We start from the raw sequence: 18,417 nt of genomic DNA on the forward strand, positions 1-18,417 counted from the left end.
AAATCCGAGGCGAACTGCATCGAAAAAACTGAGTTGACAAAAAGTCAACAACCAGTCAGAAACCGAACCAGACCGGGTTTGGATCTGGTTCTATGTCTTCAAAAATTGGACCGGGTTGAACCGAACCTGTCAACTTAAAAAATATATAATTTCAATATTTATTTATATTCAATGCTACATTTTTAATCTCATAACTAATATTTATCCAAGTTCAATTTCAAAACATCTCTCTTTTCTAGCTTTAATATTTATTTTTCTATGAAATTAAATAATTTATTAATTTCAAAAAAATAAATTCAGTTGAAATTTGTGTTAAAAAATAATTTTAATAATTCAGTTCAAAACCGAACCGAAACCGATTCAACCCGAACCAAAACCAATTCAACCCGAATTGGATTTTTTTTGTTAAAACCAAATCAAACCAAACCGGATGAATAGTACCAAATTCGGTTCTAATTTGAGGCAAAAACCGGACCGTGCCCACCCTATTATATATGATTTTTTTTAAAAAAAATTTGGATTCTTATATTGGATATAATAGTGAATCTCCCAATTTTAAAATCATCCTCACTGACCTCCCAAAGCTCTCTCTCTCTCTCCTTGCTAGATATAGCAAGCCAAAATTAGGTTCTCCAAAATAGAAAGACAAGTAGGGAATATGTTGGAGTGAGAATTTTTTCGTTTTTCTCGCCAAAATGGGTAACTCTGCTGGAGATGCCAAAAAGGGTATATAACCAGAGTTGCTAACTCTGCTGAATATGCTCTCAGGTTTAAAAAGGCTCTCTTATCACAAGTATAACATAATTAAAGGGCTTGGAAAATGGAAATTTCCCCATTTTCCTTTCTTATGGCTTTCGACCATTATTGTTACGGGAGAGGTCAAACTTTGACAGAGTCTACCCATTTAACTTAAATTATGAAACTGAGCATCAGTCAAAATTATGAGAAACTTTGGGGACTAGAATTGTTAGGACTCTCCTCCGAGAGAGGAGTGTCCTCCAAAAATAAGCGTATGCCACTAAAAGCGGCGAGCACACGGTATTCTTTAGTAAAAGGCGAAAGAATAGTTCGCTCTGTGCTCACCGCGTGGCTCCGTGAGTTCCAACCAAATTTGATGGCCTGATATATAACACGCTTGGTCGCCTCCCGTGCTTCCTCTGGTCGATGTGGGACAAAATTTTGAATTTGATTCTTACATCCAAGCTCGGGACTGCAAAACACTTTCTTGTTTCACCAAAAATAACCCAATTCTCTTGTAAAGTGGGCCCTACCAGACAGAAATGTTGTACAAATCGTTGAACTCCAAGCAAACACCATAGCCGGAACCTTGGTGGAGTTGGGAGAGGCTTCAACGTACTTTCGAGTTCAATATTGGATACAAAGTTTCCCCCCAGTTTCCAGATTGCACATTTACACTAGCAAATTATTGCTTGGTCCTCAAACCGTGATCAAAGCAAAAGCACTGATACATTGATTGATTGGTGACTTGGTTCTTTGGTTACTGCAATATCTTTGTGGTGGTGCTTAGTTTTATTAAACTTTAAAATTATTTGGGTATCGACATTGTTGATCACATTTCTCTTTTAACAGTTGAAGTCACGTACATATGATAGAGATAAAATCGGCAGACATCAAATTTATATATGACGGAGATGATACATGTATAGTATTTTACTCACTTATTATTAGGCATCAAAAATATTACTAAGTTATCAGTGCAAGTCTACCTCATCGTTTGTATTATTAACAACACCATAACACATAAAGAAACAGCTGTGGTGGTTGAGCTTAGCATAAAAATTGGTTCTCATTGGCAAGGCTTGTAATAGTTTAATAAGGAGATCCAAAATTTCTGTCCTGGATTTTTGTTTGTTGTAGTTGGATTATTATCTTCAGATCAGGCCTAGCTTGAGTGATTAAAAATACTAATAATAGCTTAGCTATATGGCCACCTGCAACACTGAGGACACAACACATCAATAAATAACAACTCCATTTTTACTCTCTGAAAGTTCGAAAAAAATAAAATTAACAAAAATTAAAAATTAATTAAAAATAATTTTTTAAAAATAAGAAAAAAACATAATTAGGTGCCCACTTTCAGACATTTTACTTGGGAGTCTCGGGGACCCAGCTGTGTCTGAGTATCATCGGACAGACAGTCACACCATCTTCGTATCTGTTGACAAGTAAGAAGTTATGTCATCTCTGTCAGCAGTTTAATAATTCTGTAAGTTTAACTTATCATCTCTGTTTCTTCAATTTCACAGCCAAAAAGATAAGATGTTTGCATAGATGATAGAAGTGAAACCATTTCTTTGTCAGCTGTAGGCATTGACTTGAAAGCAAGGACAAGGAGTGGAAAAAATGAAGGTGGTTCCAAGAGAAGCTGAGAAATTGAGTCTGCATAATGCTGGATATCTAGCACAGAAGCGTCTTGCTCGTGGTTTGAGGCTCAACCACCCAGAAGCTGCAGCACTCATAGCCACACAGGTGTGTGTTGCTTTGTGTTTTCCACACTTTGCTCCAAAATTTGATCTTTGGTTCAAATTTTCAAATTTGATCATAGATTGGTAATGGGTTTTGTAAAGGAAGCTTTTTTTTTGTCTGATATATTTATGCTTTGGTAGGTTTTGGAGTTTGTTCGTGATGGTGACAAATCTGTGGCACACTTGATGGACATTGGGAGACAGCTCCTGGGAAGGTAATGGTGTGAACAGTGAAATCTTATCAATTTGCTCTGTTATATATATATATATATATATATATATGTGGATCTTCATTCTGGATTGTGTAGATTGTTGAATATCATTTACCTTGAAATTTATGTGTGGTTGCTCAAGATTGATCTCTACATCTTTCTTTTTTTTTCAAACAGGAAGCAAGTTCTTCCTGGTGTTCAACATCTTTTGGATATGGTGCAGGTATTATGCTCATTAATGTTCAACATTTACCAGTTCTAGCTCGTTTGTTTGCATTTGCTCTCCTTACAACTGAATCTTTATCACCTCCGGTTTGCATTTTCCGGTCATTTGTGCGGTAGTCAAGTGTCTATATATTCAGTTGTATGTACACCATTTGGGGAAACAAATTTACTGGATCTTTGTTGCTTTGAGAAGCCTGAAACATACTACTTGCGGCTGAAAGTTGCAAAATTTCATACTTATTTAGTCTTGTACCCTAACACAACATGCTGCCTAAAATTATTTTTAATAAGTAAGATTTAAATGTAGGTTGAAGGGACCTTTCCTGATGGGACTAAGTTAATTACCATTCATGATCCAATTTCTAGTGATAATGGAAATCTGGAACTAGCTTTAAAGGATTCTTTTCTTCCTGGTAAGGGTGATGCTATATTGCAAGTTTCAAATTGCGGTCTTTTAGGACCTATTGGCTTTACTTAGTATCAAATGGGCATTGATGAAACAAGAATTTTCTGCAGTTCCCTCACTAGACAAGTTTCCTGAAATGGAAGATAACAAAATTCCGGGTGAAGTTATCTTTGGAGGTGGTGCCATTGTGCTTAATCATGGAAGGAAAGCAATAGTCCTCAAAGTTGTTAACACAGGAGACAGGCCAGTTCAGGTTTTTATCTTTAACTTATCATTTCTCATTTAGTTTAGATGCACTTTCTTTTCCTTTTTTTGGGCCATACAGTTGAGGCCATTTACGTATATCCAAATTTCTTCAGTCAGTGATTGTTGTCTATATATTTAATAATCAAGTACTTGTCATGTTCCTCTTTCAACTTCAGGATTCTAATGACAAACCTTTTAAACTTGATATGTATCTAAAATTTATAATGGTAAACTGTAGAATATTTATACTGTACTTTGTATAACTTTTTGATTGCCTAACAGAAGTATATTACTGGCAAGAGTACAGCAGAAATCAGTCTTCTGTAGCTCGGTTGAGTATTTTGAAATAGTGAAACCCTTTCTGTAATCATATTCCGTTTTAATTGGTTTCTAGTAGCTTAAGTCATGTGCGCTGCAGTCAAACTATTAGCATTTCATTAGTGAAGGGTATCAAAGGTTTTCCTTCATTTGAACTGATCAACATGTCATTTACTTTAGGTCAGTAGAGTTCTTGGGTCTGGTCTAGAGTTTGTGTAAGCAACCGATTAATGATAAATTTTTTTTTTTTCAGGTTGGCAGTCACTATCACTTCATTGAGGTCAACCGCGCCCTGATTTTTGATCGAATGAAATCATATGGCATGCGCCTGAATATACCAGCTGGAACAGCCAAGAGATTTGAGGTTAACATTTGTTTTTTTTTTTTTTATTAAATATCTTTTTTAATTTTTTAATGTTAAGTAATTAAAAGTTGTTTACTTCATCTCAATTACATATATATTCTGCCTATTTTTCTAATGATAGTCTAACAAGGATGGCATGTCATCCTTCATCATCTTTTATTTCTATGATTTGGTTTCATATTGATGCATGTTGAAGCAACTTGTTTTGATGGTATCCAGCTGTGGTTTGAAGTCATTGGTGCTACTAAGCTACTTAGATTCATAAATTTTTTTGAATGTTGGTAGAGTAGCAATCTTCTTTTCTATTTTCTTTCTTTTTTTCTTTTTCTTCTGGGCTCCTTTTCAGTGGGCTAGCACATGTTCAGGTTTTACTGAATCTGCTCTATGCATTCTAAGTAAGTTACTGGTGCTTGTTTTGCTGTGCCAGCCAGGGGAGAGTAAACATGTCACACTTGTAAGTATTGGAGGTAATAGAGTAATCAGAGGAGGAAATGGCATTGTGGATGATCCAGTAGATGATGGCAAACAAAAGGCAGTCCTGGAAGCTTTAGAAGCGAGAAAAATTCGAAATGAGGAAGAACCAAAAACTAGGTCTAGCTTTCTACCTGAGAAATGTTTACTTGCCTATTTGCTTCTATTTTGTTAGATCAATAGCATTGCTTGGTAGTTAGCCAGTCCACTAATATGACGAAGGAAAAGTTGGAGATGCCTTACCTAAGTACTAATTTTGCAGTGAAGGTGTTGCAGGAAGAGATCTAGCTTTCACCACAGTAATTCCTCGTGAGGCATATGCAAACATGTATGGCCCTACTACTGGTGACAAAATTCGGCTTGGTGATACCAACTTGTTTGCTGAAATTGAAAAGGACTTTACTGTTTATGGGGATGAATCTGTATTTGGAGGTGGTAAAGTTGTAAGAGACGGAATGGGCCAGTCATCTGGGAACCAACCAGCCAATTCGTTGGATACTGTTATAACCAATGCTGTGATCATTGATTATAGCGGGATCTTTAAGGCAGATATTGGTATCAAAGAGGGTAATATATTTGCCGTTGGAAAATCAGGCAATCCAGATGTTAAGGATGGTGTAAATATGACCATTGGGGTAAATATCATCTCATATTACAGAAGTTTGGGAAGAAAACTGATCAGGAAGTCAATAATGCTTTGCACCTTCTTCTTTATTACTTAGGTTAACACTGAGGTCATTGCTGGGGAAGGAATGATTGTGACTGCAGGCGCCATAGACTGTCACGTGCACTTCATATGCCCTCAGTTAGCTTATGAAGCAATATCGAGTGGTGAGCTGCTTTAATGGAACACTTATGCTGGAAAGTGCTTGTGATACGTATAATGACAGACTTTGATGAGTAGTGAATATTAGAATTTGAGCATTCAACCCAAAACCAATTGGCAATGGGTGGAGAGGCCCAAGATCTTTTAAGCTATTAATGCAAGACTTACATCTCTGATGTGAGATATTCTCAACAGTTGCTGGTTGATTTATTTTGCATACTTTTTATCCTCTATTTGTGCTTGATATGTCCTGATGAACTTTGTTATATCTGAAGTTCTCGCCGACGAGATATTGCAAAATTTTAGATGAGCAAGCATTTAAAGAATCCATTTTCCAAAACTTTTTCGAAATATGTAGGTATCACAACCTTAGTAGGAGGTGGAACAGGACCTGCTACTGGGACTCGTGCAACAACTTGTACACCAGCTCCGTCACAAATGAAGTTAATGCTGCAAGCAACTGATGACCTACCTCTAAATTTTGGCTTTACAGGGAAGGTATCCTTTCTTCCCTACCCTATGCCCACATTCAAGGATCAGCCTGTTACTGTCAATTCTACAAAATATGAAGTGATGGCTAAAACTGTTTCCTTTTTTCTTTAATACTCTTGGTTTACTTTAGGGGAACAGTTCGAAACCTGATGGACTACATGATATAATAAGGGCTGGGGCAATGGGACTGAAACTGCATGAGGACTGGGGAACTACTCCTGCTGTGATAGACAATTGTTTGACCGTGGGAGATCAATATGACATCCAGGTACTTTAATGTTTTTAGTGTAAAGTGGTATAGGCTATTGCCTGTGGGAATGTCTTATGAGTTTCACATCTTCAAATATCAATTGTGATCTTGATAGGTTAATATCCATACGGACACCTTGAATGAATCTGGATTTGTGGAAGATACAATTTGTGCATTTAAAGAAAGAACTATCCATACTTACCACAGGTATAAATCATATTCTGAATCTGGTTGATAAGTTTGCACCTTCCACTGATTATGAGTATCTTTGGCATGCACACCTGTTTTTGTTACTTTTCCCTTTCCTCTTTCTTCCTTTATTCCTTTTCCATTTTAATTCTCAGTGTTTGTCCTTGGTTTTTTTTTTCGGTCAGTGAAGGTGCAGGTGGAGGCCATGCTCCAGATATCATCAAAGTGTGTGGTGTTAAGAATGTCCTGCCCTCATCAACGAACCCCACGCGGCCTTTCACTTCCAATACTATAGATGAGCATCTTGATATGCTGGTATGAGAATCTAATGGAAGTATTGATACAGCATGCACTAAAGTTGTTTAGACTAGTGTTTTTCAAATTTCCAATACATACAGATGGTTTGCCATCACCTGGACAAGGACATTCCAGAAGATGTAGCTTTTGCTGAATCAAGAATAAGGGCTGAAACAATTGCTGCAGAAGATATTTTGCATGATATGGGGGCAATTAGCATTATATCTTCTGATTCACAGGCTATGGGTCGGATTGGAGAGGTTCTTAATTTCTAAACTGAGATGCCTGTCTTCATATGTCTGTTTGTAATGCCTTTGTTGAAATTGTAACAAAAAAAAAAAGCCTTTATTGAAATGAACTATAGAAGCTTCATCATTGTCACTCTTTACCAATCCATGGATTTTAATTTTCATGTCTTCACTTAAAAGCCTGTGTTTCCAGCGTCTTATTTGTAGTAACCTTTTATCTATTCATTGCACACAGACATATGTAAGGCTTTGATTGTGTAAAAATCTTTCTTTACAGGTGATAAGCAGAACTTGGCAAACTGCTGACAAGATGAAGTCACAAAGAGGGTCGATAGAACCTAGGGGATCCGAAAATGACAACTTTCGGATCAAGCGATACATTGCAAAATATACAATAAATCCAGCAATAGTTAATGGATTTTCTCAATATGTTGGTTCAGTTGAGGTATGCCACTTTTAACAGAAAACCAAAATCATTCACTTCTAGCTTTTTTTGCCATTCATCCTTTCTTAACAGAACACTTAATAAGACAAATAAATAGAAGTTAACGAGTTGAGCTGCAAATTTTAATATATTTGCTGTAGATAAAACATTACATCTTCAGATGTGTATACATCATACATGGTTACTTGCATTTGGTGGATTCCATAAACACTATTATTGCCTCTAAGATAGTGGAATTCTCAGTTTTTCTCATGAACTTCATATATTTCTGTAGGTGGGGAAGTTGGCTGATCTTGTTCTATGGAAGCCATCTTTCTTTGGCGCAAAACCAGAAATGGTGGTCAAAGGTGGTGCTATTGCGTGGGCTAATATGGGTGATCCAAACGCAAGCATCCCCACACCTGAACCGGTAAAGTTTATATTTTACAATGATTCTTATGTAAGGATGCATTTTCTATATCCAGCATTCTTATTTTCTCATATTACCTATTGATTAGAGATGCAAATTTCAGAATCTTGTCATCCTGCTCAGATCTCAATCTGCCTTGTCATGATAATTTTAAACTAGTGATGCTGGTGCTCACATGGGCAAACAACCATGCAAAAGCTGACCTGTATATCTTTACATGATTAGAGATTTATATTGAGTAGGGTTGGAAAGAAGCTTAGATTGGATTAGATATTTTTTGCTGGGTGGGGGATAATTTGGGAGATTTTTGTTTTGATTACTTTAAAAAACCTTACGTCTAAGCAGGTCATAGCGAGGCCTATGTTTGGTGCATTTGGCAAGGCTGGTAGTGCTAACTCCATTGCTTTTGTCAGCAAGGCATGAATCTCTCTCTCTCTCTCTCTCTCTCTCTCTCTCTCTCTCTCGCACACATGCACACACTTTTTCATATGAGATTCATAAGCAAGGCTTTTTTTTTTTTTTTGGTTTCCCTGTGCAAGCAGGCAGCTATAGATAATTGCGTTAAGGACTTGTATGGCCTTGACAAGACAGTCGCAGCCGTGGGCAACGTTAGGAAACTCAACAAACTGGACATGAAGCTCAACGACGCGCTGCCAAAGATAGAGGTTGATCCGGAGACATACACGGTGACAGCAGATGGCCAGGTTCTTACCTGCAGTCCAGCCACCACAGTACCCCTATCTCGGAACTACTTCATGTTTTAGGCGGATCCTCCATAGTTCATTCGAACCTCTACCACTTGTACATTAAATTTATAATACAAGTCCAATAAAACTCACATAAACACTGGTCCTTCCGTATTGTGTAAAACAGAACCTTCCTGACTTTGACAGATATATGGATCCTGCATGTGATCTTCTGAGAATCTGAGTGCATATATTTGGTTGAGCCTAAGAAAATAGCTAATCATATTCAAGTGGGTACTTGAGTTCTCTGTCTTCTTTCACATGTGAAGTGTTCAAATAAAAATATTTAATTTTTTATTATAAAAAAAACAAGGCAATTTTGAGCTAAACAAAATTGACCCTCCCCAATTGGAAATTTGGCATGAAGAAGAATTAATGTTGGCCAGATCCAACAGTTGGTGAGGGCCGTGATACACATGATATTAATATATGTCATGCACGCAAGTAAATATCGAATATCTAAAATGTTTTTTTATATTATTTTTTGTCTTTTCAAAAATAAAATATGTTATCAAATTAGATAATGAAAATGTAGGTTTTGTCTGGTTATCTTACGCGGGGATAAATCCAATAGAAAATCTCTCTTCTCGAATTTATAAAACAAACACGTGAACCAGAAGATCAATAGGTTGATTATTATTGTTATTTAGTTAACAAAGAAGATCACCACCGCAGATTTGTGGTCGTTGATAAGCTAAATGCATGTTGTTTTTTTTTTTAATATTATTAGTATTATTATTAATGTATCATGCACATGACAGCTGTGGAACATTAAACTATATTATCTATATTATAGTAAGATTACCTATATTATATTTAATTGGATGTACTTTTTTGTAATAATTTACACCTAAACCAAAAACCTTTTCCTAATGATGATTAATCCTTCTCTTTTTTTTTTCTTTTTTTTTTTTTAATTCATTGTTTGGATCCATTCCAACTAACTGAACTTAAAGTTGAAAGCATATGATTTTATATGTGGATTCACAGATTACGCACTTCTTTTAATATTAGAAAAAAAAAATACTACGAGTTTTATAAACTTTTTGGATGACACTCATAAACTTTTTTGGATGACATAATGAAATAAATAGCTCACCAATTAGATATAATTTGCTGTGATATCTCATATCCAACCTCTTGGCAATTAATTCAGAAACCTATATTTTGACAACCAAAAAAAAAAAAAAAAATTGGTAAACCCATATACTATAATTTAATCTCTAAATTACGAGAAGGGAGATTCAAATTCGGGTGCATAGTAGAGAGCTCATACACTCTAACCAACTTCACTAAATATGTTTGCATGGCATAAATTAATTGGCCTAAGAGGGTCAAATCAAGTGAACGGTTAGGTGACAAGTAATAATCAAAGTCCAAGTAAGCATAATTCTAATCAAACCAACTATGTGCCACGTGGCAACTTCACGTAGCTTTCCCACTATATTTTTAGAGAAATTTTGTCATCACATTTTCCATGCTTATTCATTTGGATGATTAGCTAAAGTTAATCTCAGTTTCCCTCTCTCTCCTCCCCACAAGGTGAGAGAGAGAGTAAACTAGCAACGCCATAATATATCCCTAACCCTTCTTTATAATTGGAGCTTGACATCACGCGCCATCAACTGAGAGTGTCCATTGTTGTCTTCAACCTCATTTGAAAAACAGAGAGGAAAAAAAGGAAAGAAAGAAACCAAAGGATGGAGTGGAAGACTGATGAAATGAAAGCTCAGAAAGTCCCATTCTTTTAGTGAGTGGCCACTCAAAAAAATCTCAGACAGATATGTTCTTCTTTAAAGCATCAAGATCAACCGCCAGAAAAAGCAGAAACGCCGTCGTTTAGCCGACACTAAGTTACACATATATCTTCCTCTCATCACTTTTCCTTTTCAAAAAGTACTAAACTTCATCATCTGTGAGTGAAAAGTTGTTAAGAGAGAGAAATGTATGCAGTGAAACAGCCCACCACTGCTTCTCTCAAGTCAAACGTCGCCGTTGACCGGCGGGTTACCGGGTCCGGGACCTACATCAAGGTCCGAAAGGCCAGTGTACTCGGTTCCGGGTCAAGGGTCAATGGGCATGGATCAGTCAGAGCCGTGATCAGTGGTGGAGACAAAGCTGTGGAGGCTTCAACCCCAGTGCAGAGCAAAGACGGTACTGGGTCTTTGGTTCCTTCTTCTTCTGGAGGGATCCAAGTGAAGGCAGTGGTGACCATCAGGAAGAAGATGAAGGAGAAGATCACAGAGAAGATTGAGGATCAGTGGGAGTTCTTTGTTAATGGGATTGGACAGGGGATTATGATTCAGCTCATCAGTGAGCAAGTTGATCCTGGTTAGTTAGTTTCTTAATTTTACTTATTAGAAGGCTTTAACTTTTGTGCTTCTTTGTAGTTCACTTTATATGTTCTTTTCTGGGTAAGCAATAATTTTGTATGATTGTGCTTCTTTTTGGTTTTTGGTTTCATGGGTGGATGAGTGTGCAAGATGTTTGTGCTAGATTGTCTGTTTCATACTTGCTCTGTTTTGGCGTTGTGTTTCCGAATCTGAGGCCCTGTGGTAATTAATCTTTGTTGTTTGTTCTCACAGTTACCAATTCAGGAAAGAGTGTCCAATCTGCTGTGAGAGGGTGGCTGCCAAGGCCACTGCCTTCGGACTATGCACACATTGTTGAATATGCTGCCGACTTCACAGTCCCATCTGACTTTGGGTCTCCTGGAGCAATTCTTATTACCAATCTTCAGGGCAAAGAGTTCTACTTGTTGGAGATTGTCATTCATGGTTTTGATGGAGGCCCCGTTTTCTTCCCTGCAAACACTTGGATCCATTCGCGCAAGGACAATCCTGAAAGTAGAATTATTTTCAAAAATCAAGTACGAAAACCATATGCATATATATCTTTATCTGATTATTGCTAAATTCTATCATGTTGCATGAATGATTTTTTGCCTACATTATCATGTATCATGTTGTTGTAAATAGGTATATCTGCCTTCACAAACGCCAGCAGGCCTTAGAGATCTTCGGCGCGAAGACTTACTCAGCATCCGGGGTAATGGGAAAGGCAGGAGGAAGGAACATGATAGAATTTATGACTACGATGTTTACAATGAATTGGGAAATCCTGATAAGGATCAAGAACTAGCTAGACCAGTCATTGGTGGAGAGGAGAGGCCTTATCCTAGGCGCTGTAGAACTGGCAGGCCTCCAACAAAGTCAGGTATGATGTTCTTTCTCTATACTAAATAGTGCAGTCCAATTTTCCTTATTACATTAACTTTATAGCATTGACATGTAATTGCTCTGCTTTGCATGGCATTCAAACAGATCCTCTTTCGGAGAGTAGAATTGAAAAGCCCCATCCAGTTTACGTGCCTCGGGATGAAACTTTTGAGGAAATTAAGCAAAACACTTTCTCAGCCGGAAGGTTGAAAGCTTTGCTTCACAATCTTCTACCATCTCTGGCTGCTACATTGTCAAGTTCAGACATCCCTTTCAAGGCCTTCTCTGATATAGATGACCTATATAATGATGGTGTCCTCATTAAAGAAGAGGAGCAAAAAGAAGGCAAGAAACTGTTTCTGGGTAGCATGGTGAAAGAGGTTCTCACAGTTGGAGAAAGGTGGTTGAAATACGAAATCCCGGCTGTTATAAAAAGTAAATCCACTTCTTCTCCCTCTATCCTTAAATATTTTCCCCTTGTCTTGTCTTTAATATCATTTCTTTCTCCTGTTGTTTAATTTGTGTGGTCAGGGGATAGATTTGCTTGGTTGCGGGACAATGAGTTTGCACGCCAAACTTTAGCTGGGGTCAATCCAGTGAACATTGAAATTTTGAAGGTAACAAACATACAAACAAATTCTATGGTCAATTATTATGTACTTTTAAATGAAATGCCCGTTTGAAGTCCTTAATTTGGGTTATATTTCACAGGAATTTCCAATTATCAGCAAGCTAGATCCTGCCGTTTACGGTCCTCCAGAATCTGCTATCACAAAGGAATTGATAGAGCAGGAACTCAATGGGATAAGTGTAGAAAAGGTATTAATGTCTATATGCATTATGAGAAATGTTATGTGAATAAGGGTATTCCTTTCTTTCATTGTTCTCTAAACCGAACATTTTATCTTACCAGGCTATTGAGGATAAGAGACTGTTTATACTTGATTACCATGACATATTTATGCCGTTTATCGAGAAGATGAACTCGTTGCCGGGGAGAAAAGCTTATGCCTCTAGGACAGTCTTCTTCTTTACCCCTACTGGTATTATGAGGCCTATAGCTATTGAGCTTTCACTTCCACCAACAAGTTCATCCCCCCATAGTAAGCATGTTTACACACATGGGCATCATGCTACTACGCATTGGATTTGGAAGCTGGCCAAAGCTCATGTTTGCTCAAACGATGCCGGCATCCATCAACTAGTTAATCACTGGTAAAACACAAACAGATATGGATCTGCAAAGTTTACATTATGTCACATTTAAACAATTATTGACCATGTTAAACTAGGATGTCTTACACTTATAATCTGTTGGTAATTTGTGTTTACCTAGGTTGAGGACTCATGCTTGCATGGAGCCTTATATAATTGCGACTCATAGACAGCTTAGCTCAATGCACCCCATTTACAAGCTTCTTCACCCTCACTTGCGCTACACTTTAGAGATCAATGCACTTGCACGGCAAAGTTTAATAAATGGAGGAGGAATAATTGAAGCTTCTTTTAGTCCTGGAAAGTACGCCATGGAGGTAAGCTCTGCAGCGTACAAGAATGTGTGGAGGTTTGACATGGAGGCATTACCAGCCGATCTTATTCGAAGGTAAGGTTTTGATGAGTGTCATAGGGTCAGTGTAGCTGTGTTTTTATTTCCAGAATTTTTTGCCAGCCTTGGCAAGCAAGCAAATTGACCAAGTGGTTGATACTTGTGTTAACATTTTCAGAGGCATGGCTGTGCAAGATCCTTCAGCTCCTAGTGGCGTGAGACTTGTAATTGAGGACTATCCATATGCTGCGGACGGCCTCCTCATATGGTCTGCCATAAAAGAATGGGTAGAATCCTATGTGGAACACTACTACTCCGAGCCAAATTCTGTCACATCCGATGTTGAGCTCCAAGACTGGTGGAGTGAGATCAAGAATAAGGGTCACTACGACAAGCGGAACGAGCCATGGTGGCCTAAACTTAAAACCAAAGAGGACTTATCCGGTATACTTACAACAATGATTTGGGTCGCTTCAGGTCAACATGCAGCCATCAACTTTGGCCAGTACCCGTTTGGTGGTTATGTGCCAAACCGTCCTACCCTTATGAGAAAACTCATTCCACAAGAAGACGACCCTGATTATGAGAAATTTATTTCTAACCCCCAGCAAACTTTCCTGTCTTCCTTGGCAACTAAACTTCAAGCCACCAAGGTAATGGCTGTACAAGATACTCTCTCAACTCACTCCCCAGATGAAGAGTACTTGGGTCAGGTGAACCCTCTGCACTCCCATTGGATCAATGATCAGGAAATTTTGAAAACGTTCAATAGGTTCTCTAATAGACTAAAGGAGATAGAGAAGATCATTGAGAAAAAGAACAGAGATAGCCATCTTAAAAATAGGAGTGGGGCAGGCATTCCGCCATACGAGTTGCTGCTTCCCTCGTCGGGCCCTGGGGTAACTGGCCGCGGAATCCCGAACAGTATTTCTATTTGATGGCTGTAGCTGGTTCAATGCTTTGGTCGGTATTAGCATCTTCATAAACATTCAAAATATTGTGCAGTCTTAGGGTTTTTTTGGTCGGAGTGCAGTCGTAGTTTGTTTGTCAGACAAGTAGTAAAAGATCTGTGATCAATATAGTACTGTAGATGTGAATAAAGCTGCAGTCTTTATTATAGAGGGAGCATCCTGTCTTGTCATAGCCAATAATGAAAACAGAAAACTACCAAATAAAATGAAAATTTTGAGAAACTATGAAGCTTTTCTATTAGGCTAATATAATCTGTTGCTACGGCACTGAATAATAAATAGGCATGTATGCACACATACCTTGGAAATAATGAACAATCTTTGCTTGGTATCTAAATGTAACACCAGAAGAAAGAAACTGGAGTTTACAGCTTGGACAATGCAAGTTTGATTAATTCCTTCCTCATCACTTTACCCTGTGCACTCTTTGGTATTGAATTGATGAACGCTACTCGTCGTATTTTCTTATAAGGTGCAACCTAAAATTGACATAGAAAATTTTAGTAGCCCTAATAATTTCATGCAATATTGTGTGATCAAAATTGGTGAAATCATCCTTGTACGGTATGATCAGGTCGTGAGAATATCTGAATCACCTGTTTGGCAATAAAATCCTTGACCTGCGATTCGTCAACGAAACTTCCAGAGCTCCTCACCACAAAGGCCATGGGTACTTGACCTGCTTCTTCATCAGGGTACCTACCAGCAACAGAAATATGGTTTTACAAAGAAGCTCAAACAGCTGCCATGCCACATTCAAAGAATACTAAACTGATTGACAGTATGAGACAGGAGAAATTACGTACGGAATCACAGCTGCATCAACAATATCTGGATGGGATTGAAGCAGATGCTCCAACTCTGCTGGGGCAACCTAATGCAGATATATAAGCAACACACACTCAGCATTTCATAAATAACTCCATTGAAGCAAAGCAGAAAACATGTTTAGTTTTAGTTTAGTAGGTGGATTTGCAAGGTTTAAAGCAGACAAACCTGGTAGGCTTTGTACTTGATCAATTCCTTTATCCTATCAACAAAAAATAGATAACCATCGTTATCAATATAACAAAGGTCTCCAGTTTTTAACCATCCTTCCGAGTCCAAAGCTGCGGCAGTTGCTTCGTCATCACCAACGTAACCTACAGTAATTTAATTAATTAAAAGATTAAAAAATTATCATTATTAAAAATGAAAAATCCTCCATCAGCAAATCAACATTACTAAAACATTACTGTGAGGGGCTCGTAACTCAAGTAGCTTAGAGCAGATACTATGTTCAAATCCTTCACCCTCAATATCGCTTGTGTAAAGACCAACATTACCTTTCATAATGCATGGTCCTCTAATCCAAATCTCCCCTTGCATCAGAGGAGGCAACCCAATGCCAGTCTCAGAAGCAGCCTCAACAATCTTGGCCTCAATATTTGGCATCAGCTTTCCGTTAGCTCCTTCCACTCGCGTTTCTTCCGGGCCCACTGCCCCAAACACTCGGGCCGTTGTCTCCGTTAGGCCATATCCCTGCACAACCACAGCCCACGACAAGGCCCCCAAAAACACGACAGCATATTCACTGTCGTTAAAATCTTCAAGCTCTTACAACATATTGAATAGTGAACATGCAGTATCTTTACACTGACCTGTGCCACTTGTACGTTCGGGAGCCGCTTCTTCAACTTGTCGATGACACTCTTCGCAAGCGGAGCACCGCCGCAGGCGATCACTTGCAGCGAGCTCAAATCGTAGCCGCCCGTCTCATTCCCATCCCCGCGCTTTACCACGGCAACAGCCACCGGCGGGGCCCAGGCGACGTGGGTGATTCTGAACAGCTCGATGGCTCTCATCATCGCCTCCAAATCAAACCTCCCCGATATCGACGCCAGCGTGTCCCCCACAGCCAAAACCCTCAGGCAGAACGCGATCCCGTACACGTGGAAAAACGGCACTGTACAGAGAGCCACAGAGGCTTGTGGAGAAGCCGCGGCGGCGCTTCTAACCGCGTAGACGCCGGCCAACGTTGATATCCAGTTCCGGTGAGTCAACGCCACGCCTTTGACCCTCCCGGTCGTCCCCGACGAGTAGAGAATCGTCGCGGTGTCCGATTGGCTCACTTGAACTCGGCGCGGCTGGGCGGCGGTGGGAGACGTCATCATGGACTCGAACTCGGCCGAGTCGAGAAGAACAGTCCCGAGACGGAGCGTATTGGGGATTTTATGAGCGGTGGCGGAGGTAGCGAAGGCGACGGCGGGTTTGCAGATGCGGATTTGGCGAGAAAGGTCGGGAATGGAGCTGGCGGGGTTGGAAGGAGAGACGATGACGCCGAGGGAGAAGAGAGAGAGGTAGAGGACAGGAACGTGGAGAGAGTTGGGGGAGAGAATGAAGGCGCAATCGCCATGGGAGAGGCCGAGCTGGGATTGGAGAGAGAAGGCTAGGGATTGGACTCGGCGAGTGAACTCGGGATAGAGAACTCGGAGGCCGGCGGCGGCGTCGAGGAGGGCGGGAGTGGAAGGCGGGGGAGGAGAGTGTTGGAGATGGGAGAGAATGTAGTGGGTGACGGAGAGGGGTGTGGTTTGAGGAGGGAGAGGAGCTTTGGGCCTGAGGCTGTGGAAGATCTTGGTGGTTGAGCAAAACCCGCTGTTTGGATCAATAACGGCGCTGCTGCTATTGCTAATGGTAGTCTGCTCATCCGCCTTATTCGCCATTTGAGTTTGAGTTTGAGAATCAGAATTGGAAATGGAGGTATCCAAATTAGGTTTGGATACCTCCATTTGTCTAATATGAAATGGCATAAGTATTTACTTTCTCCGTTCGTTGAAATACTTTGCATTTGTCGAATGCGTCATTTTCCTGTCGATTTCTAATTTCTAGTTGTAGGAGGGACACTAGCTAGTATGAAATGTCACTATTAAGTTTTTAAAACATGTGATGTGTGTGCATGTCGGGTTTGTTTCTTTCTCTTTTGATAGGGATTTGGGCTTTACAAGGTCTCTTTCCCCCCCCCCCCCCCCTTCAAATTTCAGGTAATTTCTAAAGTTGAGTTTTTGGGCTTGACAAATAAGATACTTTGTTCATATGTTGAGGGTTACGATGCGGAGGTTCAATCCAACAGTCTAATAATAACTATGCACAAGATTGGACGACTATTAATGACTTCTTCATTATATAATTCCTCATTATAACTCCTCGTTATAGCCTCCTGGTAAATCCTATGAAAGCCTAAGTCCCTCGTCCAAACATGTCCTTGATGAAATTGGTTTTCAAGGGAGAGGGATTTTATTATATGCTCTTGTTATATATATATATATATATATATATATATCATTTCTTACATAGGACTATCTTGGCATGAACTATATTTAAGGACTGTCTTGACTTAGTTTAGCTTGGTCTAAGTTGGATAACACTTATCCTGCGTTTGGTGTATGCTTGGACTAAGACTAGATTTTTATATATTTTTTTACATATATTATATATGTGTATAAATGTATTTTATAATATAAGTATATATACATATATAATTGTAGGGGCCTTTTTGTTCCAGCAGCCTGACGAATGGGCTTGAGCTGTCGTAAGAAGAAAAAGAAACAAAATTCCCCAAGTGTCTGAGTTCGAAATCAAGCTCCAAAAAGAGTTTTTGAAAAGTCTGATGAAACTTTAGAGAAACACTCACAAGTTCTTTTCACCAATAGTCAAATAAACATGATAAAATCGATTGATGGCTTAGCTTGAGAAGCTTGTGGTATGGGAGCTGAGCTTTCATAAGTTTAGCAATTTGAGAGAGAGGGAAGCATGAATTTCTTACAGAGAACAAGGGTTTGAAGTGGGCAGAGGAAGATTAGAACGATTTCTTCCTTAAGGGAAGAAGAAAACAAACAAAGAAGATGATTGGGTGGCTTGAGTAAATTTTCAGTTGCTTGACAAAGCTTGGTCAGGCCCTGAATGGGTTGGTTTTCTGGGTAGCAGAAGCCTTCTTTTATAGCCACAAAGAACCCTAATTTCATCTAACCTTTTCCTTCCTTTTTCATTACTTCTTTCCACTTTATCTTCTT

General features: G+C 39.0%; 3 protein-coding genes across 5 annotated transcripts; 2 read left to right on the forward strand and 1 right to left on the reverse strand.

Moving 5' to 3' along the window:
- LOC18792805 (urease) lies at positions 1,863-8,893 on the forward strand. 2 transcript variants are annotated; one of them, XM_020555077.1, is made up of 19 exons: positions 1,863-2,230; positions 2,326-2,493; positions 2,631-2,704; positions 2,879-2,924; positions 3,234-3,339; positions 3,443-3,585; positions 4,150-4,260; positions 4,688-4,851; positions 4,994-5,366; positions 5,454-5,562; positions 5,916-6,055; positions 6,180-6,317; positions 6,415-6,506; positions 6,674-6,803; positions 6,887-7,045; positions 7,311-7,478; positions 7,753-7,887; positions 8,233-8,304; positions 8,430-8,893. In XM_020555077.1, the coding sequence occupies exons 2-19, from the start codon at positions 2,368-2,370 to the stop codon at positions 8,649-8,651; spliced, it is 2,508 nt and encodes an 835-aa protein (XP_020410666.1). In that variant the 5' UTR covers positions 1,863-2,230; positions 2,326-2,367; the 3' UTR covers positions 8,652-8,893. The 2 variants fall into 2 exon arrangements, with proteins under 2 accessions (XP_020410666.1, XP_020410667.1); XM_020555078.1 differs by lacking the exon at positions 1,863-2,230 and having other exon boundaries at positions 2,255-2,493.
- LOC18793349 (lipoxygenase 6, chloroplastic) lies at positions 9,898-14,516 on the forward strand. The gene is made up of 9 exons (XM_007225273.2): positions 9,898-10,964; positions 11,219-11,502; positions 11,612-11,849; positions 11,957-12,286; positions 12,383-12,468; positions 12,563-12,670; positions 12,765-13,066; positions 13,188-13,454; positions 13,576-14,516. Exons 1-9 carry the CDS (start codon positions 10,577-10,579, stop codon positions 14,333-14,335), a joined length of 2,763 nt encoding a protein of 920 aa, XP_007225335.1. The 5' UTR covers positions 9,898-10,576; the 3' UTR covers positions 14,336-14,516.
- On the reverse strand, positions 11,386-17,219 carry LOC18791728 (4-coumarate--CoA ligase-like 9). Of its 2 annotated transcripts, XR_002272643.1 has the most exons (7): positions 16,009-17,219; positions 15,694-15,889; positions 15,365-15,510; positions 15,175-15,242; positions 14,965-15,067; positions 14,669-14,847; positions 11,386-11,473 (listed from the first exon to the last, which is right to left on the reverse strand). XR_002272643.1 is itself a non-coding variant. In XM_020569127.1 (6 exons), exons 1-6 carry the CDS (start codon positions 17,155-17,157, stop codon positions 14,734-14,736), a joined length of 1,776 nt encoding a protein of 591 aa, XP_020424716.1. In that variant the 5' UTR covers positions 17,158-17,218; the 3' UTR covers positions 14,491-14,733. The 2 variants fall into 2 exon arrangements, 1 of the variants encoding a protein (XP_020424716.1); XM_020569127.1 differs by lacking the exon at positions 11,386-11,473 and having other exon boundaries at positions 14,491-14,847; positions 16,009-17,218.

This window comes from Prunus persica, chromosome G1 (assembly GCF_000346465.2).
Source record: "Prunus persica cultivar Lovell chromosome G1, Prunus_persica_NCBIv2, whole genome shotgun sequence".
NCBI classification, from domain to species: domain Eukaryota; kingdom Viridiplantae; phylum Streptophyta; class Magnoliopsida; order Rosales; family Rosaceae; genus Prunus; species Prunus persica.